This window comes from Myotis daubentonii, chromosome 7 (assembly GCF_963259705.1).
Source record: "Myotis daubentonii chromosome 7, mMyoDau2.1, whole genome shotgun sequence".
Taxonomy (NCBI): Eukaryota; Metazoa; Chordata; class Mammalia; order Chiroptera; family Vespertilionidae; genus Myotis; species Myotis daubentonii.
This window is the reverse complement of record NC_081846.1, coordinates 56,157,745-56,183,298: the sequence shown is the minus strand read 5'-3', so window position 1 is coordinate 56,183,298 and position 25,554 is coordinate 56,157,745. Positions and strand designations below refer to the sequence as shown.

At 37.5% G+C, this 25,554-nt stretch overlaps 1 protein-coding gene across 5 annotated transcripts in view; it reads right to left on the bottom strand.

Annotated features, from left to right (window-relative positions):
• The window catches only part of LOC132238610 (lymphocyte antigen 75-like), a 129,496-nt gene that overhangs the window by 73,204 nt on the left and 30,738 nt on the right, over positions 1-25,554 (bottom strand). For all 5 annotated transcript variants that reach the window (XM_059704333.1, XM_059704329.1, XM_059704331.1 and 2 more), the window contains 12 exons: positions 24,146-24,256; positions 23,503-23,591; positions 23,186-23,355; positions 21,027-21,226; positions 19,617-19,759; positions 11,627-11,708; positions 10,370-10,438; positions 7,989-8,103; positions 2,189-2,224; positions 1,648-1,823; positions 925-995; positions 109-188 (listed from right to left, as the gene is read on the bottom strand). In XM_059704333.1, the coding sequence (XP_059560316.1) occupies positions 109-188; positions 925-995; positions 1,648-1,823; positions 2,189-2,224; positions 7,989-8,103; positions 10,370-10,438; positions 11,627-11,708; positions 19,617-19,759; positions 21,027-21,226; positions 23,186-23,355; positions 23,503-23,591; positions 24,146-24,256 (1,342 nt within the window). The remainder of the gene's footprint in view (positions 1-108; positions 189-924; positions 996-1,647; positions 1,824-2,188; positions 2,225-7,988; positions 8,104-10,369; positions 10,439-11,626; positions 11,709-19,616; positions 19,760-21,026; positions 21,227-23,185; positions 23,356-23,502; positions 23,592-24,145; positions 24,257-25,554) is intronic.

Below are 25,554 nucleotides of genomic sequence, written 5' to 3'. Positions count from 1 at the left end.
AAAGCTACCAAACACATAATCAAAGGGAAAAACAAAATTGAACTAGCAATTGAACCTGAATTTCACATGTTACATAATCAACATTAAAGGATTTGGAATTAATTTTACCGCTAAGCCAAGTCCTGGCAGACATGTATAGACATTCCTGTCCAAATGTTATAGGAAAGTGATGCCATGGATGTCTTGAGCTGAAAGAAAATGAGAGATTTGACAACTTAGAATGTAGTTACATGTCCTATTCTGGTGTTTACTGTAAATAATTTTAATTCTAAACTTGTGCCATTATTTTATACCCCTAATTCTTTTTAAAAATATATATATTTTATTGATTTTTTTACAGAGAGGAAGAGGGATAGAGAGTTAGAAACATCGATGAGAGAGAAACATTGATCAGCTGCCTCCTGCACACCCGCTACTGGGGATGTGCCCGCAACCAAGGTACATGCCCTTGACCAGAATCGAACCTGGGACCCTTCAGTCCGCAGGCCGACACTCTATCCACTGAGTCAAACTGGTTAGGGCTACCCCTTAATTCTTGATGCAAATATGCAAAAGGACTTGGTTTCTCTAATCTAGGCAGTTTATGGATTAATGTGCAAAACTAATTATGAAAAGTAATCCATTTAGCCCAACAGGTGTGGCTCAGTGGTTGAGCATCAAACCTATGAACCACGAGGTCACCATGAGGTCACGGTTCAATTCCGGTCAGGGCACATGCCCTGGTTGTAGGCTTGTCCCCAGTAGGGGGCATGCAGGAGGCAGCCAATCAATGATTCTCTTTCATCATTGATGTTTCTATTTCTCTCACTCTCTCTGAAATCAATAAAAATATATTTTAAAAAGGGTAATACATTTATTAAAAGGGAATTTGGGGCTGCTTCTTTTAAATCACTTTATAAGGTAGCGTCAATAATAAATACATACTATATAAAATGACGATCTATTATTCGCTGCTCAGAGGTTCTCATCCACCACTTCTGCTCATCACTAGATATCTGAAAAACAAACCAAATATCCATCCTTATATGTGCTGAGTTTTCTAGGAGAGTTTTGATTTAACCCCATCCCACCATAACTACAAAACACTAATATTTCAAAACATTCCGTTACTTTGCTATCTAAATTACATAAACCACGTCCTTTCACCAAAAGAATAGTTTGAAAACTCTTTGTATATTCAAAGGCCCTATTTTGCATATAGAAAATATGGTTGTTGTAGTTATGGGCATACATCAATTGGACATATAGTGTCCTATTGCAACTAATTATAAATTTAAAGATGAACAAATTATTTTTCTTCCAAAAAGGTAGGCTGCAAAGTTAGTTATTGGTAGAAACAGAAACTCAAGTTAACTATAAAGTTAACTTTTAGTAAAAAATGTGATAAGGACTTAGAATAATTTATATTCTCTATTGCTGTTCATTGTATAAATTGATATTCATAATTAGTCTTGAATACTATTAAAACATAAGCAATTAAAGTTAACATTTCTAACAAGAAACGAGGGATTTGAATGTTGTTAGGCAAATTTTACTTGAGAGGAACATTTAATTTTTGTAGATTTTGGCAAAAATTTTGAAAAAGTGTTAATGGCATAAATATAAAAATAAGAACAATATTTAAAGATACACTCTTTTTAAAATTACATTTGCTATTTTGTTTTTGATGGCTTTTAGTCCTGCAAAAGATGTTATAGTAGCCAGGGAGCTATGATTGCTGGCGCAGTACAGGACAGCTTCTTCATAGTTTAAGCGAGGTTCAGGGACAAACCAATATTCACTCCCTTCTATTATAACTGGTGGTCCATGAATTCCAGCACGCTCTAAAGGAAAAGAATATCAGAGTTATGACTGTGTAAACCAAACTGCACCCTCTAAGCATGAATTAATGTTTAAAACTTTTTAAAATTGTATAATTCATTTAGACTCCTGGCTCTCTCTGGGCAGGACAGTGCTTCCTGAGGACTCCCGAGCCAGTGACTGCCACCCAGAGTCACAGAGAAAGACAAATCCACCCTCATAGCCTCATCCCACCACAGCCAACCACCTCCCTGCCTGGAGATACTTCATCTCAGTTGAAGGTTGTGATAGAGAAGAAACTGTCACTCAGGCCTGGGTTTAAATAAACTAGATGCATTATTGAAAAAGTAAAGGTGGCTTTGGCTAAGTTTCAGTTTTCTTAACTTACCTGGATTGTACCAGTCTGGTGTTTTTGGAGTCCGACCTGTATGAGGAAGAAAGCAAGTGGCTCAAGTTTAGTGTCCAATTACAGATCGTCGTATATATTAGTCAGTGTCTTCAGTCTACAGAGGGCCACAGTATTGCTGAGGTTTGTCCACTTCTGGCTGAACCATTTTGCCTTTCATGTTATGATCACTTCAATTTGAATTCTGTGGAGCCTACGCTAAAGCTATTATAGTGGCAATAAAAAAGCAGATCTGTTGAATATTAATAAAGTATCACTAGCAGTTCTCTATCTTATACCATAGAAGTCACGAAGGAAGATCAGATGGACAAACATAGCTAATAATTAGAAAACACAAATAAGTAAATGCATCCACTGTACACATTACATAGAAGCACTAAGGAATATGCACCAAAATAATCATCATTGTAAGGTGAGGTTATGCAGAAACCACTTCTCCATCTAACGCAGTTTGAGTAATTGTTCTGTAAACCTGTGTGGGTAGAGTTTATTGTCCACCAAGATATCCTTGGAAACAATGTGCAATGATCCAGTACCGAACCTTTTGAGAAGGTGAAAGACAAAACTGGGAGGAAAACAATGAAAACCACCCAGGCTTCTTGGATAGACACAGAGGAAAGATTGAAGTTGGATGGGCCAATGTCCAAATGCCCTCACACCCTTTGTGTTGAGATGCTGTGGGTCAGTTGTTTAACTCCCCAAGCCTCAATGTTCTACTCTATAGAAAGTCAGACTCTACCTCCTAACTCACAAAGTCTGTGTGAAGCTCAGGTGAGATCACCCCAGGGGAGCACCCCCAACAGTTCAAGGCACAGAGCAGCTCCTCCCCTTTCTTTGTGCTTTTAGGTCTCATTGATTTCCAGTCATCATTTTATGAATCTTAGAAATTACAGAGTAAAATAGCTGTTCGTAATTTTGTCATTGTATCAGGGCATAATGCAAAAGACGGCCTATATATCCAGCATCTTTGGTTTCTCTCTCAGTCAGTTCTCTGTGTGTTGGATAATTTTTTTTTTTTTTTTTTTTTTTTACCAACAATGCTGCCAACCAGTTTAAAACGTGTAGTTTCTTGTCAGTAATCATGTGTTGGGGGAATACTATGTCTAAACTTAAGTTTTTTTTTATTACTGAGAAAAGCAGAATACAAGGATTTAGTTTTTTTAAATAAAAAATTACAAATATGACTCAAAAAACTACAGGACACTGAAAAAACAGATGGAGGAAGACATAAACAGATGTAAGAACATACGGTGTTCATGGATTGGTAGAATCAACATCATTAAAATGTCCATACTACTCAAAGCAATCTATAGATTCAATGCACTCCCTATTAAAATACCAATGCCATATTTCACAGCCCTAGAATGAATTCTCCAAAAATTCATCTGGAATAAAAAAAGACCCTGAATAGCTGCAGCAATCCTGAGAAAGAAGAACAAAGTAGGAGGGATTTCAATACCAGGTATCAAGCTATATTACAAAGCCTCTGCTCTCAAAACTGCCTGGTACTAGCACAAGAACAGGCATATAGACCAGAAATTGACCCAGTCCCCAAGCTCAATTAATATTTGACAAAGGAGGCAAGAGCATACAATGGAGTCAAGACAGTCTCTTCAATTAATGGTGTTGAGAAAATTGGTCAGATACATGCAAAAAATGAAACTAGACCACCAACTTACACCATACACAAAAAATAAACTCAAAATGGATAAAGGACTAAAACGTAAGATGGAAACCATAAAAATCTTAGAGAAATCCAGAGGCAGCAAAATCTCAGACATATGTTGAAGCAATATCTTCACCGATACAGCTCCTAGGGCAATGGAAAATAAAGAGAAAATAAAGAAGAAACCATTAACAAAACAACAAGAAAGCCCACTGAATGGGAGAACATATTTGCCAATGTTATCTCTGATAAGGGTTTAATCTCCAACATTTACAGGGAACTCATACAACTTAACAAAAGGAAGATAAACAACCCGATCAAAAAATGGGCAATGGATATAGATAGATACTTTTCCAAAGAGGACATACAGAAGGCCAAGATACATATGAAAAAATGCTCAAATTCACTAATCATCCAAGAGCTGCAAGTCAAAACAACAATGAGGTACCATCTCACATCTGTCAGAATGGCTATCATCAACAAATCAACATATGACAAGTGCTGTTGAGAATGTGGAGAAAAAGGAACCCTTGTGCACTGTGGAGAACAGCATGGAGTTTCCTCAAAAAACTAAAAATGGAACTCCCATTTGACCCAGTGATCTCACTTTTAGGAATATATCCCAAGAAACTAGAAACACCAATCAGAAAGAATATATGCACCCCTATGTTCATAGCAGCACAATTCACCATAGCTAAGATTTGGAAACAGCCTAAGTGCCCATCAGCAGATGAGTGGATTAAAAAACTGTGGTACATCTACAGAATGGAATACTATACTACTGTAAAAAGGAAGGAACTCCTACCATTTGCAACAGCATGAATGGAACTAGAGAGCATTATGTTAAGCAAAATAAGCCAGCCAGAGAAAGATAAATATCACATGATCTCACTCATTTGTGGAAAATAATGAACAACATAAACTGATGAACAAAATCAGATCCAGAGACAGAGAAGCATCGATCAGACTGTCAAACCTCAGAGGGAAGGCAGGGGAGGGTGGGGGGAAGGGAGAGAGATAAACCAAAGGACTTGTATGCATGCATATAAGCCTAACCAATGGACACAGATAAGAGGGGGGTGAAGGCATGAGTGGGGGGAGGGGAGGTGGGGCAATGGGGCGATAAGGACACATATGTAATACTGTAATCAATAAAGAATTTTAAAAAATTACAAATATGTATGTATGTACAAAGTATCAAAAAATATTAAAATGTTATATTTTGGAAGTGGCTTTATAGGTAATTTTCCTAAAACATGTCTATGACTTATTTTTGATATTATTTTCTCAATTAAAAAAAGAATATTTTAAAAGTATATATAGGCCTGGCTGGTGTGGCTCAGTTGGTTGGAATGTTGTCTTATACACTGAAAGGTTGCAGGTTTGATTCCCGGTCAGGGCACATACCCAGGTTGTGGATTTCATCTAGTTCAGGGTGCGTATGGGAGGCAACCAGTCAATGCTTCTCTCTCACATTGATATTTCTCTTTCTCTCCCTTCAAAAATCAATAAGCACATATCATTGGGTGAATATATATATATATATATATATATATATATATATATATATATATATATATATACTCACACACACACACACACACACACACACACACACAAACACACTAGTAGTTACGCTATTTAAAATTTGTAGGTTGTCCACAGACAACAGTATGGTGGCTACCAGAGGGAAATGGGGGTGGGGGTAAAATAAGGTAAAGGGGGGATAAATGGTGATGGAAGGAGACTGAACACAATGCAATATAAAGATGATGTGTTATAGAATTGTACACTTGAAGCCTATATAATTTTATTAACCAACGTCATCCCAATGAATTAAATAAAAATTTAAAATATTGTAGCTTGTCAAATATCTCTTTTAGAAAAGAGGGGACTAATTTGAACCATCTGAACATGTAATAAAAAAGGCAAGAGTTAGAGAGAAGGTATGGTGATTTAGGCTACTAAAGAGGTGAACTGCTTTGAGAAAACCAGAAGATACAGAAGAAAATAAAAAAATACAGAGCGAATTTGGTTGCTCTAATAACCAAGAAAATAACCAACCGGGTGAATGTGACACACTGTAACTTAGAAATTTAGAAACTGCCAAAGGGGAGATAACATAACATAACATTTAAACCTTGGATCAAGCAATCATTGATTGCTTCAAATGATTGGGAATGAGCTGAGATGGGACTTCTTTAGTTTTTAATTTTGCTTCTTCATGGGGAGAGTAGGTGGGGGGATTATTTAGAAGACTTATTCATTTGGCTAATTGATGTATGTTTGCTAAGTTAGTTAATTCCTTTCTTGTTTAAAATAAAGAAATATACAGTAAAAAAAAAATTAAAAACCACGTGCTTTTGTAAATTTTTCCTGTGGTTACTGATTTGTCATTTCTAAGGTGTAAACTCTTGGGTTTGCGCCATCACCCAAATAGGAGGCTGGGTTGCGGCGAGCAGTGAGGGCACACTGGAGGGAGTAATGGCTCTCTGTGGCCGCCTCCCACCAATGCTTCAAACAAGAGACATTATCCAAATTAATTATACATATCAGTTACTCTTCCACTTCTTCAAGGGTATCCAAACTGGTTTTTCTTTGTTTGTCTTTCAGGTTTAATCAATATTCAGGAGTAAATCAGGTATAATGTCTCATTAAAAAAAAAAACCAGCAGCGCGCGTGCAGGTACACACACACACACACACACACACACACACACACTCCCCCTTTTATTAATGAGCAGCCAGTTTGCCTTTGTGAAAGAGACTTGAAAGTTACTGTATCAAAAGTCATGTCTGAAGTTCTTTTAAAGGCGTTATGATGGTCTTTTTTTTAAGGAAAAAGAACAATCTTCTTGTAGGTGGTCTAGCAGCTTTTGAGCTCGGCGTGTCAGGATTTTGAAAAACCCTAACTTAACTCTGGTGCTGTATCACATATAGAAATTTTTTGATATTTGCAACCAGAGTAAAACAAAGATTTATATTTTTGACATTTATTTTATATATTTAAATGCCATTTAACAAAGAAAAATCAACCAAAAAAATGAGTTCGCGTGTCACCTCTGACACACTTGTCATAGGTTCGCCATCCCTTGGGGGGGGGGGGGGTCCCATGATGCAATCTTTGGGTTATTTGAGAACTTGTAGGAGGATATACCTTAGGTTTCAATAATCTGTTTAGATTCAATTCAGAAATTCATTCTGGAACTTTCTGTACTTTTACCACTAACAATTTCATATATTTAGTATCTACTTAAAATAATTTGGGAGTTAAAATCTTAAGATTTTCCTTTTTAGTCCTGGTCATTTTCTTAGTAAAAAGCTAAGTAAAAGGACACCTACTTATTCTCCTTTCTCTTCCTTTTGTCACCAAAGGTTCTACTAGTCAAGCTATTTCCTGAATTTGAATTACATAAACTATTAGCAGCTTTTGAGTTCATTGAAAATAATCTCTAAAAATTTCAGGGAAATGCTGGAATTTGATTTCCTGATTCATATACTTCATTCTTCTCACACTTATCTTCATTTTGAATCAAAATAAAAATGATCCCACCTTGGCCGGCATAGCTCAGTGGTTAGAGCATGGGCCCCACACGCTGAAGGGTCGTCGGTTCGATTCAGGTCAAGAGCATGTACCTGGGTTTCAGGTTCATCCCTGGCCCTGGTTGGGGCATGTGTGGGAGGCAACTAATAGATGTCTCTCTCTCACATTGATGTTTCTCTCTCTTCCTCCTCCCTCTCTCCCCTTCCCTCCCTCCTTTCTACTCTCTAAAATCAATAGAAAAAAATATCCTCAGGTGAGGATAATAAAAAAAAAAACAAATTATTCCCTCTGCCACACTGCTTCTTTTATTTAAAATAATCTTTCGTTCCAAGATCTAATCACCCTAAATTAGCTTTAAATTTTATCTTCTATACAAATTCTTTTGTGATAAAAGAGGAAGGTACCATCAAATTTCAATAACCCAGCCTTCCAGGAGGGATATTATAAGGCAGGATGGAGCTCAATATATTAATTCCATCTTCAAAGGTTTTTAAAAAATTATAATTATAGACTAAGATGCTCTCTTACAATGTCCCCATGAAAAGACAGTGAAAAGGAATAACTACCACTTACCTTTTGGAATCTGACACACCCATTCCAGTTTTGTATCACAAGCAAAAGGCCTTAAATAAATATATTCTCTGTCATTATGGAAATGCCAGCCTCTTCGCCATAGCCTCTGCATGACCTGAAAGAGGATCGCACATTATTTTGAAGTTGATGCAACCCTTATAAAATACTAAACTGTTTTTAACTCTATTTTAGCTCTAGCACCAAGGTATTTTTTTAATGAATAAACACATGAATGAAGGTAGTGTTTAAACAGTAAAAGCCTAGGCAAGAGGCTGATAAAGGGGTATATGATCATGTTTATGTCCAATATATAAATTATTGGGGTTTTTTGTTGTTGTTGTTGTTGATATGAAATTGTAGAATCTTGTACCATTAAATTTGGGATGGGCCACGCTAGAAAAGAATATTTGGTTCGGTGGTTTCCGAACACTCGGCTGTATTAAATAGATCTCTGAAAAGTGACATAAAAGGAGCCGGCATCCGGCGCCCAGGCTCCTTCTCTGGTGTTGCTCTGCATTCCTAGGATGTTGTCCTTCTCCACGTGGTCCAAGATGGCACTCTCCAACTCCAGCTGGCAAGCAGGGGACAAAGGAAAGGGGAGGGCACGACCTGGGTGGAGTATCCATCATTTTTTGGACTGTTTTTTTGTAAGGCCAATGTGGGTACAGCGGCAGGTGAGGTAAGATTCTCCTTCTAGAACACTGTGCTGGCTGGCTTTATCCCTGATGCAGGCAGCATCAGTGGCTCTTTTATTTATTTTTTTGGTAGATTTTCAATCTTTTCACACATGGGACTTTGAACAGAAGATAGTCTATTGCATCAGTGTTCTAGAAACTTCACAAGCTTCTCTGAAGTTTTCACTTATTCATGTGTTGAGTTGGGAATCTATAAAAATGGTCTGATACTATACAGTTTATTACTAGAACAGCTACTTGAAAAATAGTGCTTTTCAATGGCCTTCTCAGTTCTTCATCTCAACCTTCCTGTAACATTTCTGGTCAATTACCTTCTTGAAGCTATTTTTGGGCTTACATAGCTAAGATATTAGCTAGATGTCTCTTTTTCCCTCATCTTCTTACATTTTATGTGTTGGCAATTCCCCCAAATCTACTTATTAGCCCTTTGATACTTCATTTTATATACATTTTCCCTCCAATTCTAGTATCTTGGTTTCTACTCACTATATTTCTTACTGCTAGGTTGGATTCAAAATATCTAAACTAAAATGTACTATGTTCTCTGTAAACCAGTACCCCTTCTGACTGTTTCCATAAATGCCTAGTCATAATGGACATAGCATAGCGGACTCAGCCACGTGGGTTTAAATTTTAGTTCTGTAACCACGTAAGTTACAGAGTTAAAACTTCTTCCTCATAAGATGAATACAATAATAGCACCTATCTCACAAGGTTGCTTAAGTAGTAAGTGAAGTAATATATGTGACATGCCTAATACTGTGCCTGGCTCGTGAGTCAACAAGTATTAACAGCTTCATCACTACCACCATCTTCATTCTCCCATAAAACTTATACTTTGCCCGCCATAAGCCTTGTAATTACTTGTTTACTTGTGTTTATCTCCAACTAGACTGTAAGTTCTGTGGAGACAATGACTGTGCTATACTTTGTCATTACTGTATCTCCAAAGTGTCTCAGACTTCTTGGGCATATTACTTACGAAATGGATAAATCAATCAATTCATTTATCAATTCAAAGAAAGATGCATAACTCGTTTTTTATGTCCTTTGGCCCTATCTGTTGCATCTTGAAATCTGTCTCAAGATGAATCTTCTCACACCCTCTTTAGTTCATGTCAAAAACTTTGAAAAATACTCTGTTGCCTACCAAAAAAAATGCACAAACTCCTTAACCAGGCAGCAATCTTTTTCCCAACTTTGTTTTCCAAACAACACCAATTAAGACTTCTTAATCTGTATTCTGTCTCTCTCACTGCCTTACCGTCTCCCTTCCACTCCTACTTAATTTTATGACACTTCTTCATACAATTTCCCCATTAGAGAGCTTTAACCTATCCTACCTGACCAAATTCTATCCCTCCTTGAAGGCCTCATTCATGTCCTACCTCTTTCTGGAAATAGGCTACAGGAATCGTTTCTTCTCTGAGTTTCATTAGCCCTTCTTTAGCCCACTCACTTAGGCTTATTACTGCATAGAAATAAGAGCTGTCTTTCCTGAACATGAATTTTATCTTCTCAAATTAAGTATAAGTTAGGTTTCTTAAGGGCTGGGCCATGCATATACTTCTTACCTCCCATCACACCTAATACCACACACAAAAGGCGCCCCATGGATCTGCGCCGGACTGCACAGGATGCCGGATTTACTGTTAAAACATGCAGATTTCCCATCGTTGTACTGACCTTGACAGCAGCACAGTCTCTGACATCGTAATCCTGCTGGAACTCATTTTCCATGATAAAAGTAGACACCTTCAAAGACAGAGAGGCTTGAGAATTTAAGACTGATGCATAAATATTTGCAATTTAGATGTAATTTAGGCAGCTTTAATAATTCAAGCGTGGTCCTAGGCCATGGAAGGAAAACTTTTTCATTTCCCTTTCTGTCTGAGGATGCTAAATCATGAGAGGATTTAGAAAATGTCATAATGTCATCAGTTTCCAAACAAAGGAAGATGACAGTTTTGAAAGAGGTGGTTAATGGTGCATTAATTTCACAATTGGAGTCACAGAATCAGGGGCTGGCAAAATACTTTTTGTTGTTGTTGCATGTGTTAAAATGCTAGTTGTTTGATGAACTATTCTCAGATATGCTCCAATTTGAAAATGAAAGCCAAGAAATTTCACATTTTGAAAGATTATACAACAGTGATGTGGAGTGAATATTTAATATTTGAGAATTATCTGCTCTTATAAGTGTTACCTAAAACTTCTCTTTAGGATAATGTAAATATTGATATAACATTTAAGGAGTTTTTAGGGTTCCTCCAAACAAATTATTTTCCTCAATTAAGGTGCTTTCTTCTTTTTTTTGGTTAATCCTCACCTGAGGATATTTCCATTAACTTTTAGAGAGAGTGGAAGGGAGGGATGGAGGGGGAAGGGGGTGGGAGTGAAATATATATGTGAGAGAGACACATCGATTGGTTGCCTCCCATACATGTCCCGACTGGGGCCAAGGATACAACCTACATCCTAGGTAACAGTGCCCTTGACCAGGAATCAAACCCACGACTCCGGTGCATGGACAGACTCTCTAACCACTGAGCCATGCTGGTCAGGGCAGGGCTTTTCTTTCTTACATAACTCCTATATTTTTAAACAATAAAAGGAAAAGCTTCCCACTATGAAAAAGAAAACAATTACAAAGAAAAATTAATTGTATAAGATGAACACAATATCTATATAACTATATTTTTATATATTTGGATTATATAGAGAAAGCCTAAACATGTTTATTTTTTAAATAAAAATGAGGTGATTAGCATGTTTTATCCATACTTCATATTTATGAATCTATTTCCACTTCAGTAAAGATACATCTACAAAATTAATTTAATGGTTATATGGTATGTGGATGTATTATTTAATAATCAGCTTACTTATTATTGAAACAAATACTATTTCAATATTACCCCAAACAAGGAAGTTTAAACTTACTGGTGTACGATCACTCCATTGCCAAGATCCTTGTAAATCAGGGCTCCTTTTATTCAAACCTATCCACAGCCATCGCTCGCCACTATGTAAAAAGGAAGTGTTAAAAAAAAAAATTGAGCATGGCCTTTGGCAAAAATATTTAGCATTCACATGTCTAAAATGCTTAGGAAGAGTAAGTTTTTCCAGAAGACCTGTCACTAGCTGAAAAGCACATTTTTAAGCTATATAAAGAAGTCTTCTGAAATGAAACCAATCCCTACATATAGGGTAGCTGTGAAAAAGTACCATAGTTTTTTAAAACTAAATTTTAAGTTATTTCCTTTGCATGAAAGGCAAAAACTATTCCACTTTGAACTTAAGAAAAAAGTATATGATTATTCTAAAACTTTTACTGCAGAGCTTCAATATTAGCAATGTCATCAGATACAGTTAAATATGACAATGGCATTTCTTTAAACATCTGTCTATAGCACTGTCAAATACCGTCTCTTTATTTATTTATTTTTAATATATATATTTTATATATATTTTTATTATTATTAGTTAAGGTATTACAAATGTGTTCTCATCCCCCCCATTAACCCCAACCTCCCCCCCCCCTGCCCCACACACTCACGATCCCATCCCCCTGTTGTCCATGTCCATTGGTTTGGCTTATATACATGTATACAAGTCCTTCGGTTGATCTCCTCCCCTTACCCCCGCCCTCCCCTACTTTCCTTCTGGGGATTGATAGCCTGATCGCTGTTTCTCAGTCTTTGGATCTGTCCCTTTTCATCAGTCTATGTTGTTCTCTATAATCCACAAATGAGTGAGATCATGTGGTATCAAATACCGTCTCTTTAAAATGCAAAACAAACCATTTGGCTAAATTTTTATTAAACAAGATTTTTAAACAATTATTTAATTCCCATTGCCCATAAAATTTAAAGTAAAGAAGTATTTTCTAAATGCCAAACTCCATGGGCTATAGCAGAGCAATATAATCAAGCAATCACTGAAGTGATTATATTTAACACTCATAACTATTATACTTTTATGTACAAGTTACTGAGCTACATGCAATGGTGATACAGAGAAGGACAAGACCTAATATCTATTCTCAAATGGCATATAAACTAGTCAGGGAGACAAGATATATGTGAACAAAGAGAATATAAGACTATGTTTGAAAGACATCAAATGATATGACATTTGCACACATTTTTAACACTACAAAAGTTCAGTGAGAGGAAAGGTCCATGGTCGACTGCAGGAAGTCGGAAAATAATCTGTGAGGATGGGAGGACAAAAACAGTCTTCTGAGTGTTTACCATCTGCCAGTATTCAGATTGGCTGAGAAGAGAAAGGTGGTCCAAGGAAGAATATAAACAGCACATAGAGGCAGGGACATACCATAAAAAAACTTTCTCCTCCTCTAACCCAACTTGAAAATATTCTGTAAAATGTATTACACTCTCTAGGCCTTAACAAGTAGGCTATTTACCATGTAATTTGTGTGTGTGTGTGATGCTTGTTTCTTTCCATACAACTTTCTGATTGCACATGTATGTATGATCAGTACATATGAATGCATATTATATTGCATAACAATACATATATACATAGAAATATTTTATGTTTATAAATATAACACATATTAGAGAAGGGGTAGGATCAAAATCTAAAATTAATCCTTACTCTCAAGCTCAGTAGAACATATAGGATATATGGAAGGTACAGCTACAAGACCACTGGAAAATGAAAGTCTGCATTTAAAACATTTGCTAGTAAATCAAAGGCTAGAGCAAACTTAGTTTTAATTTAATTCCTTATCTTTAAATAAAATAATTGCTTTTCTTTATGACTTTACTCAACAGCCCTTGTATTTTCTTATCAATAAGCACCTATTCATCTTTTCAACTTCAACCTTTCAGTTTCCTGCAGTGGGAAAGGACTGCCCCCTTTCAGTTTTGACTGTTGTATTGTTTCATAGAGAAAGATCACCAATTTGCAGACTTTAAAAAATTCCGTGGAGACAATTAAGTCCGCTTTGAACTTAGCAGCTGTAAGAGGAATTTACAGTTTGTATCTGCACTAATCAGAGCTTTCTTACAGGCTTGCAAATTTATCATACTTCCCGATTGTTGAATACCTAAACCACAGGGTTGAGGCAATTGCCATACACAGATATAATTAAAATTAGATGGCCGAAATAAAGAGGAGGTTAAGTTTTGGAGAAGTTGTGCAGAATTTTGTGTTGCCCTAAAATAATCACTAGGTAGTTTCTCTTCTTTACACAATCAACAGTACGAACATAAAGATAGTAAAATATTATTTGCCCAAGATTCTTTAGCGATGTGTCTGCAACATGTCTACCCCGTTTTCTCTTGGCTTCACTTTTTCCCACTTAGAACCTCTACCTTCAGGCCCATTTCTGCCTCCACAGCTGCATCTCGAGAACAGTTTCCTAGAGAGCTGAGTTTGCCCTACTGCCCCAAATTCCTAATTTTTACTACTTCCTGAGTTTGAACTTCATTTCAACCCAGACATTTAGAGTTTTCAGCTTCCATTTTAAGAGATACATCTCTGTGTTATAAATATAGAAAATAGCAGCTATTTGTGTGTGGGGGTTTTTCCTGTGTGAGAAGAGGCAGAAAATATTTCCTCAATTACAGCTTATTTCTGGTTTGACCTGATTTATCTGTAGGCAGATAAAGAGAAGAAATTGGAAATTACATTAATCATTGCATACCTCTACTGTGGATTTTAGAAAATTTGAGAAAAAAATTGACCATAATTAGGGACTCAAATCTCCTGAAATTTTATCTCTATTTATAAATTTCTTCTAATCCAAGCATTAAGTATACTGTTTAAGACTATTAGGGTAAGAAGGCATTACATGAAAGGTTAACATGTGTATTTGTGTGAAAATTCCCACTCTCAGCCAAATTTCCTGCTGCATCTGGTTTCTGAGGAAAACAGTATCTCAGCCATAACTTCCAATAAATACTATTTGATGAGGGCGCTTAGTCTGCAAAACCCTAGATTTATATCTAAATCCATTCATGCCGCATCACAGGTAGTGCATACAGCAGCAGTGGCATGGCAAACAATGCTTTTCTTCTCTAATCCTATGGCTATTTTTTGCTCTACAATGGCTTTCCCTGGTGGGCTGCCATTAAGAGTTGCAAAGATCTTAGAGCCTTTAAGACTGGTACACCATGAGTCCTTTTCATTGAAATACAAATAGAGATGTGGAATGTAGATTGTGAGACGTACAGCAGTAATCTGACTTAACTCTTTGGCATGCAATACACAATTTGGGCAATGGACATCTTACTGAGAAAGGTCAATTCCTGCCATAAAAAGCCAAGGTGTTCTAGGGTTAAGCTTTAGAATCATTCTTCTGATATAAATAGGCTTGCTTCCTTCCTTCCCATGGTCACAATATTGCTTTTAGAATATGCTGTCTTTCTAAATATAGCATGGGCAAATGATCTCTTTATTAATAGAGTGCGTAAGCAGACAACGGTCTGCTTAATATGGCATTGTGTTAGCTGCTGGGGTAAGACTGTAATACCATATAGTCCTTAAGAGTGAAAGGATTGTGGTTGTTTTTCTTGGTGCTTTTCTGTGTTTTAAATTCAATGTGCATTACTTTTATGATCAGAAAAAAAAACACCATTGTACATTCTGTGTTACACTAAATCAGGGGTGGGCAAACTTTTTGACTCGAGGGCCACAATGGGTTCTTCAACTGGACCGGAGGGCCGGAACAAAAGCATGGATGGAGTGTTTGTGTGAACTAATATAAATTCAAAGTAAACATCATTACATAAAAGGGTACGGTCTTTTTTTTTTTAGTTTTATTCATTTCAAACGGGCCTGATCTGGCCCGCGGGCCGTAGTTTGCCCACGGCTGCACTAAATGTTAACTGTTTATAACTTGGAGCTAGGATTTGAGGTGATTTTTATTTTCTTCATTATTATTTTTCTATTTCACAAATTTTACATAATAAACTCGCATCACTCTTTAAATTGGGGTTGTGGGAGCCTCAGCAAGTGTGATTAGAAACAAATCAAGAATGATTTCTTACTTATCACTCAGACTTTAGTTTTGATTTTTAATGTAATCTATTTTGCATATAGAAGCCCTTAGGGATCACTTATGTCACATATGATATTCTATTTCCCATGAACTGATTCTCACAAATATCTACCACTTCGTTGCTTAGTACTTACCCATGGTGCCCTGTTCCAGTTAAAGGTTCATAACCTCTTGCTTGGTGTTATTCAAAATCTGATTTATGCCAGTATTTTACTTAAAAACACTATAGCCTAGACAGCATGATATGTGTGTGTGAAGCTTGAGATCCGGGGGCCCGTAAGTTACCCTGATGAAACCCTTACTTCAGGGAGGACCAGCAGGGCACGGAACGGCCATGTTCCACAGGCAGTCACCTCAAGGACATCTGTCATTCGAAGCCACACTTGAGGCTTTGGTAATTAGCAGAGTGAATGTCAGAAATGGGTTTATAGCAGTGAAATTAGAAGCTTGTTGTCAATCCACATATCAGAAATAGACTCATTGGTGAAACTGAACTTATGCAAGAAATGAGGAATGACTAAAATATTTAGAGGCTCTCACCCTTTAGGGAGGCGTATTAGAATCTGGTGAGGATGGTAGTCCCTACACCATTGGAAATGGACCTGGGGCTTGGGCTCCAAATGGTTGCAGGTCCTGTCGCTGGGTCAGGTGATTGGGACTGCATGACTCTGACAATAATGGGAACAGAGTCCCACCTCTGGAACGTTGTCACATCTACCCCAAATAAACCTGCCCCTCAAGATGGTGGTGGAAACACCTAAAAAGATAGACTGCTGGGATGTTGTCAAGCTTACCAGTCAGGTTGTATGAAACATTTTGTGCCTGCTTCAGTGAATATTGAATAACAAATGTCTGTTTGTGTGGAAAGATTTGGTCTGAGTTTTGCATTCATTATAATCTACCCCTCAAGATTGAGGGGAGTAGCTAAGAAATACTCACCTCATAAGGAACCTAAGAGTTAGTCTATCCAAATGAGCAATGAAATGTTGCATATTAATTTATTTTTAAAGATATATTTCATGCTTTGCAATGAAATGTTGTATATTAATTTATTTTTAAAGATATATTTTTATTGATTTCAGAGGGGAGGGGAGAGGGAGAGAGATAGAAACATCAATAAAGAGAGAGAATCATGGATCTGCTGCCTCCTGCACACCCCCTACTGGGGATCAAGCCTGCAACCCAAGCTTGTGCCCTGACTGGGAATTGAACTGTGCTCTCCTGATTCATAGGTCAACACTCAATCACTGAGCTATGCCATGCCGGCCAGGCTTTATTTCTTTTTTAATTTTAATTTTTCTTGATGAGAGAGAGAGAGAGAGAGAGAGAGAGAGAGAGAGAGAGAGAGAGAGATGAGAGAAAAACTTCGATTTGTTGTTCCATTTATTTATGTATTCATTGGTTGATTTTTGCATGTGCCCTGACCAGGAATTGAACCCACACTTTGGGGTATCGAGATGACACTCTAACCAACCAAGCTAACCAGCCAGGACTGTATATTAATTTCTAATGCTAGAAAATAAGCTCTAGAATACCTGAAATTCTACAACAGGTGCTTGATAAATGAATACTTATGAAACATAGGTATTTTATTTTATATCAGGTTCCCAGCACACTGTGAGTATGTTAATACACATCTAGAAAATGTTGAAAATGTTCACACATTTAGAAAATCACTCAAAATCTTATTTCCCAGAGGTAATAATTATCTTTTTGATGCATTTTTGCAGTCTACTTTTTAATGTAAATAGTACATTTTTTACTCTTTTGTAATTTGCTTTTTCAACCGTTTAATCTATAATAACAAAAGGGTAATATGCTAATTAGACCAGGCAGCCAAACAACCTTCTGGACGACCTTCCAGATGAAGCTGGGGCTGCAAAGGCCAAGACCCTTGTGCAAACTTCGTGCATCAGGCCTCTAGTATATTATAAATATTTACATGTTATAATATTTTTAAAAAATCTTAATGCACAGGAGGTGGGGAGAGGTAGAAGAAGGTAAAGGGGGGATATATAGTGATGGAAGGAGATTTGACTTGGGGTGGTGAACACACAATATAATAAACAGATGGTGTATTACAGAATTGTGTACCTGAAACCTATATAATTTTATTAACCAATATCATCCCAATAAATTCAATTAAAAAAGAAATATAAAAAATAAAATCTTAATGCACAGGGGATAATTCCAAACAAAAGTCAACAATAGTGATGATAATAGGAATCTTTACCTTTTTCTGACTTTCACAGAAATGCATTTCATGTTTAACCATTAAGTATAATTTAACTATGGGTTTAGCTATTCTATTCTTTTTTCTTTTTTAAGAGAGAGGGGAAGAGAGAGAGACAGAAACACTGATGTATGAGAGAAACATTGATCAGTTGCCTCGCATGCATCTTGAGTGGGGATGGAATCGGTATGTGCCCTGACCGGGAATCAAACTGGCAACCTTTTGGTACATGGGACGATGATCCAACCATCTGAGCCACACTGGGGAGGACTATTCTATTCTTAATTTAACTATAATTTATATGTTAATTATATTAATTAAATATTAACTATATGATATATTTATATATTAACCCAGGAACAGTGAATTTTACCAGATGCACCTTCAGAACCTATTAAAATGACTAAATCATATATGCCTTTATATATAGACTCAACCTTATATTCTTTAAAGAAATCCTACATTGTCAAGGTGAGTTATTCTGAGGTGTTATAAGGTAGTGGATTAAGAATATGGGCTCTAATGGGTTCAACTATTATCCTTTCCTTACTAGCTGTATAACCTTGGGCAAGTTTTATTTCTCTGTGTTTCTGTCTCTCATTTAGATATAACGGGCATAGTAATAATATCTGCCTCATAGGTTGTAAGAATTAAATGAATAGATAAAACACTTAGGACATTATCTGGCGCATAGTAAACATTATCCAAGTGTTTGTTATTAAATCAGCTGTTGGTGTTTACTTTTTAAAGTCTATTTATGAGGTTGGTCTGTAATTCTTTGTGCTATTGTTGGAAGGCTTTGATATCAGACCCAGACTAGTTTGTGGAAAAAACCCACGGATGCTTGCATCAGTTTCTATGTAACAGAATGCAAGTTCTTGCTTGTACTATTTAAATACATGGTAATGACCTCTTTTGTAAGATGGGAAGGAATTCACATATAGAACTCTATAGTTCCCATTTGTTTCTTGGAAGATATTCTTTGTCAACTTTTTCAATCTTCCATGGCTATTGGATTATTGGGTTTCTACTTACCAAATTAATTGTACAATAATTTGTATTTCCCTAGAAATTGTTCATGTAATAATCCCATGTATAATAGCACAGAATTATGTGTAGTATTCTCATCAATTAAAAAATTTCTTCATGAAATGGGTTTTATAATCCTCTACTCAGGATTCATTTTAAGTGTCTGTTTCCTTTTTCATTTTCATGGTTTAATCACCAGTAGATTTTTTCCACCCTGTACACTCTGGTCTCAGTGCCTTTGCTTACATTCTGTTTTCCCTGGCTCCTTCTCCTATCTTACCTTTCAAAATATTATCTTATTTTCCAAGAATATCCTTCTTCATAAAAATGTTTACAGTTATGAAATCCTCCCAGACACACTTTCTCCCTCTTCTGAATTCCCAGGGCCCCTCCTTACCTATACACTAGATTTTCCACTATAATTCTCTTGTCCCCACGGTTAGACCTGATTATTCTGTGCAAAAGGTGGGGCCTCTGTCTCCCACATCTTTGAATCCCTCATAGCATCTTAAACACAAAAATACTTGATTCAATGACTGCTAAGCACTGAACGACCCTTTTAGAAAATAAAAAACAAGTTAATTCTGAATATCTAGAGGACATCCAATTTAGCATAGAAAATGTTCTAAAATAATTACCTGAACTGGTCCATTAAATAGTGAAGAAATTCCTTTATTTCATCCACATGATGGAAGCTAGGAAGGTGTCCTCCAAGTGCTTGGCAGAATCTCTCAGCTTCTTCCCAGTTCCTCTTTCTTACAATTCTTTCTATATGAAACAGCTTAACAAAACAGAATGTATCATCATAAAATACCGATTATTTTAAAATCAATTACAGTCAAATGTATGGGCCTCTGAAATGGATTCGTATAGATGTAATGAAGATGTAGGTAAATGCGCATCTACTGTGTCACTAAAGGCCAGCACAGGTGCCAGCCACTGTGTCCAAGCGATGACCTTCCTCAGCCAGGCTGGGGAGCTGTTCCAATAATTTACCAGGTCCTCCTGCCTTCCTAGGACCTGGACAGACCAGTTGAACCAGCAGATAAGGCTGTAAAGGATACATATGAATGTATGTGCTAACAATATAATTCTGAACATAATCACACGGAGAGCTGCACAGGAAGTACAGAACTATTTTCTGATGAAGAAGAATCAAAGGGCCCACTGCACTGCTGTGGGAACACTGACCATTTCCTTGGTTTGTGACGACTAATGCTATGCCAAAAGAACCATAGTCACTGCAAAAGAAGAGGAGGAGGAGCAGAGGACACAATGGTAGATTGAATTATTGGTCCTGACTCCTCAGTTCCCTGTGATATAATTACATATTCTTGCCATGACCTCCAGGTGGGTGAAGTACACTTCTCTGTACACTCACTTGGGGCTCCACCAGGTGACTTGCTGTGATCAATGGGATATTAGTGGAGGTAAAGTGAGCAGAAGCCTGAAATGTGCTTTCATGGTTCGACTTGACTCTCAGGTTCCAGTGATTGACTGTGAGAAGAACAAGCCCCTGATAGCTGCTGCCCGCTCAGCCTGAGATGCAAATTGAAGCATAGTAGATCCCAAAGCATAGCCTGGAGGCCAGCATAGCTGACCCACAGCTGAAATCAGAGCTGACCATTCAAGCCCAAACTCTATCAGTCAACATGAGACTAAGTGTTTATTGTCATAGGCTCTGAGTTTTGGGGTGGTATGTAATCATTTCTTTGTGGAAACAGTTAACTGATACAGACCCCATTTTTTTTGTTTTTTACATTATAAGATGTGATAGAACTCTTCTTCTGATAACAAGAATTAGAGGGACATGAGAATCATAAGCAAAGTTTCAGCATGGCATGAGGCTCACCCAGCTTCTGGGAACAAAAGAACCCCAGGGAAGAATCAGTTCTGACTCTGGCCTGCTCTTTGGGGTAGGACATAAGTTAACATGGGAAGAGCTGTCTGATGCCAGAGATTCATTGATGCCCCTCCCTGACAAGGACATGGACTTGGATTGTAGATGAATAGCTTCACTGAGGAATTGAGTGAGAATGTTGCATTACCTTATAACAAGAAAGACTTGGGGGGAAATTTTGCCAGCCTTCGGGACAGGGGTCTTCAGGCTTGGGGGCTGCTTCTTCAGGCTCAGCAGGTGCACTGCTTTTCTTGCAGATTGAAAGTGCTCTGAAGCTTTTGCAGTCTTTTACCTCCCACTTCCCAACGGACTTTCCAGTGGTCATAGCCACACACCCGCCTGGAGAAGCTGGGGTTGAATGGGAAAGTTTAATTAAAAATCACATTTTAAAATTAAAGTCCAAACATTTCCCAGTGTCCTTACTCTTATCTGAGCCAAGGTGGGTAGAGAGAATAGGAAAGAAATGTGGCATTCATAATAATGATGATGATGATGTGATAATGACAATAGTAATATAGAGAAGTGTTTGCTAATGTTTGCCAAGTACTATTCCAAGAGGATTGAATGAATTGAATCCTCATAAAAAACAACGCGTAGAGTGGATTCTGAGGTAGAGTGAGGATGAGTGACCTGTCCAAGGTCTCACGTTAGTAAGTGATTGACCCAGGACTGGAAACTAGTCCTGTGTGCAGAGCTGTGCCCTAAACCATTATGCTGCTCAGCATAACTTAAGTGTATATTAGCTTTGAACCACTTTAAACAACATAGTAAACCTCAAAACAAAACCCTTAAAGATTCACATGCAAAAAAGGGCAGGTACAATAAAGGTAGAGGAGGTATATGTGCGTTTACTATTTATTTTATGGTAGCTTGAATTTTATTCATTCATACAACATTAAAAGATAGTTTATATTATTACATCCATTTTCCAGATAAGAATAAGTGACTTGCCCACAATCATAGTTAGTGAGTGGCCAGGTTTGTCTGGCCAAGTGCCATGCTCCCTTGTCCATTATACCACACTGCTCGAAGTGGGCACAAAAGAGCATGCACTGGAAGTAATGGGGGCAACTCCCACTGAACAGAGAAGCTTATGGTCTCACATCTCACACTTACACATGGACAGTAAGAGGAACAAGGACCCGGGAAAAACAATGCTGTGTTATCAGGATGAAAGTGCTATTTTCCTCTGGTTCTGCCTCCTTGCTTGCCCATGATAAACCAAGCTGCTGAAGCTGGGAGTAATCACGGTAAAGAAAAGCTTAATGTCAGGCCTTCTGGCTACAGGACTGAGAGAATAGACATTGTAGTTACTTCTTTTTTACCGTAGCGTAGTATTCCATTGTGTAGATGTACCACAGTTTTTTAATCCACTCATTTGCTGATGGGCACTTAGGCTGTTTCCAAATCTTAGCTATGGTAAATTGTGCTGCTATGAAGATAGGGGTGCATATATCCTTTCTGACTGGTGTTTCTAGTTTCTTGGGATATATTCCCAAAAGTGGGATTACTGGGTTGAATGGGAGTTCTATTTTTAGTTTTTTGAGGAAACTCCATACTGTTCTCCACAGTGGCTCACTCATTTGTGGAATATAATGAACAAAATAAACTGATGAACAAAAACAGAGACAGAGAAGCATCAATCAGACCATCAAACTTCAGAGGGAAGGTAGGGGAGGGCGGGGGTAGGGGGAGAGATCCATCAAAGGACTTGTATGCATGCATATGAGCCTAACCAATGGACACAGACACCAGGGGGGTAAGGGCATGAGTGAGGGGGGGCAAAGGGGGGATAAGGACACATATGTAATACCTTAATCAATAAAGAAAATAAATAATAATTTAAAAAAAGAATAAATAATACTTACAATATATTGCCTCCTTAATTCTCACCCATTGTGGATAACAGAAGCAAACACATTCAATTTTGGAGTAAGAAGTTAAGAAGCAGAGAGATGAAAACAGAAAGTGCTTCACACTGAAGCTTCTAGATTTGGCTTGAGACTTACATGAAAAAAGATAAAATAAAAATACTGACACGGAGGGTTCTAGCCCTATGCCATTAGAGGGTGGTTTCTGAGAACTGAGTTTTCTAGACTCTTTTATTGGGTTATTATTTCCAAGGACTTAATAAGGAAGACATAGTCACGGCTTCTATTTATGGTCCCATAAATAGATTCTAGCCTTGAAGATCATAATCACCCTCACATTTCAAAGATAAGCAAATAACATATAGAACATATTTGGGAGATATGCTGCATTTCACAAGTCACTGTATTCTATTACTTTAAAGGCGAAGACACTCACCTGGCTCAAGAAAATTCCAGTTGGAAAAGGTTACAGATCGCTTCACTCCACCAACACTTGCCCAGCTATATTCTCCACTTGAATCTACATCTCTCAGGCCAGTCCAGAAGTATTTTTCTGGAGATTTAGTATACTTCTTAATCATATCATTCAGGAATTCTTGCTCAAATCTACAAAACAAGAGTCAAATTATCAGGTGTTTTTACAATGATTGAATTACTATATAAAATTGAAGATGTACCTTTTTTTTAGAAGGTTGGTTAGCAAAGGAACCCAGAGATAGAAGTTCACTAGTACATGTTTACTGGTGGTCGTACCTGTTAGCTATAGTCAGATTGCAGTTGGTTCCAAAAGGGACCTCATCCTTGTAAATCTTGTAACAGGTTTCTCCATGTCTCTTCCAGCCCTAACTCAGAGAGGAAATACCATCAGCCACACTGTCTTCCAGACTTGATGATGCCTCCTTCTGACAAGCAAGGTTTTGCTAACATCTCACAACTTAGGGAAACTAAGGACATAGGAACCTACTTCATACACATGAGGATGGTGGGGTAGAATTTCAGATAACCCCAACAAGACTGTGGGCCTGTGTCAACTGAAGGCATATCTTAGTTTTCTCTGCCCTTAGTGCCTACCTCATCATAAGAATATAATGTTGTTAGTTGCCTTGTCTTTGAACAGGAAGAACATAAGTAAGGGAAATAAAGATATCAGCATTGAGGATAGTAACTATATACATTTTTATAGAAATTCACGAATAGGTAACTCTTTTTCCTAGAACTTTTTTTTTCTTCTGTAAGAATACTGATTTGCTTTGCGCTCTGCCTTGCTCTAATGTAAATGAACAGAAGCTAGTAATTCTTCTACTTCCCATGTCTGACTTGCTGAAGTCTCAATTACCATCCCTTACCAAGAAGGTGTAATACTGCTTAGAAAAATGTATGCAGGAGTTTTACATACCTCATCTGGAGGACACATCTTATCAGTTCTTGCATCACTCATTTTTTCTCCCTTCTTCTTACATACATATTTAAGTTTCTCTTCACATGACTGGACTTTCCACTGACCTAGCTTTTAAAAAATAGAAAAAAATGTTCCCATAAGATATATTATTTGCCATATATTTAGACTTGAACTCTAACTTAGCTTAAGTCACGATAGCTTCTTCTCATGAAAATTTGGGGGTAGGGGGTTGGGGGTTTTGAAAGAGAGGGATAGGGCAAGAATGAATATAAATGAATGATGACATCTGAGAACATACTCCTAGAAAATGCTACCCAACCAGCCTGCATTATTTCAGAATCACCTCAAGGTCACAAGGGAGATGAGTTTCAATTTTCTTATACAAGCAAAAATAAAACCATCAATGGACAGAAGTTGGAGAGAGAGAGCTCAGCCCACAGCTGCCTGTGTTTCTAGTCTCCTTCCATATGACATGGCCAACGTGAGTCCACAGGCTAAAAACTTTGGGGCATGTCAACTAACCTTCCTGTCTGTTTCCTCATATGTAAAATGCCGATGGTTAGAATAGCTTCTCTCCAAGAATTCTAGGATCAAAAGTTTTTCCAAACTCTACTTCAGCTTCAACTTCAAAGTTCTCTCTTTCAAATACTCTACTTAATATTTATTTTGCTTACTTGACTAACCCATCCTGCTTCTTCAAATTAAATTTTAATTAGTCAATTTTGATAAGGTTTCTGAGAACAGAGTTTTCTAGTTGGACATTGGAATGCTGCCTAGGAATGCTATCAGTTCACTCTTGCCTATGGGGGTCATTTTGACACTCTTCTAAAGACATCTTAGATATCCTTTTAAATAGGACAGCAAATGTGACAACCTTCTAAGTTAATCTTTGGCAACTTTCTAAATACATCTTTACCCTTGAAACACTTCTAAATACACATACCACTGATTGTTTCCACTAGGATCTCTAGAAAGTCGGGAGACACAATCAGCTTCCTAAATAATTAGCAGTCTACAAGAAAGTGATACAAATAAAATATAGAGATATACATGTTCTTTCTGTCAAGATACAGCATCATATCTAATAAAAGACAAAAAGGGTAATTGACCATACCTTTGCTACGCTTCCCATTGGCTAATCAGGGCAATATGCAAATTAACTGCCAAGAAAGATGGCGGTTAACCGTCAACAAAGATGGCGGTTAACTTGCATATGTAGGCATAATGATGGGAGGTGAAAGGGGAAGGATGGTGATCGGAAACCCAGGCAGCAGGCAAGAGCCGGGAGGCAGGGCAAAGGCGGCCCTGGGGGCTGCCTTTGCCCTGCACGCCCCCCCCCCCCGGCCCTGGAGCAGAGAACCGGGGCCGCCTTTGCCTGCCCCCCAGCAGGTGATCAGAGAAGCCTC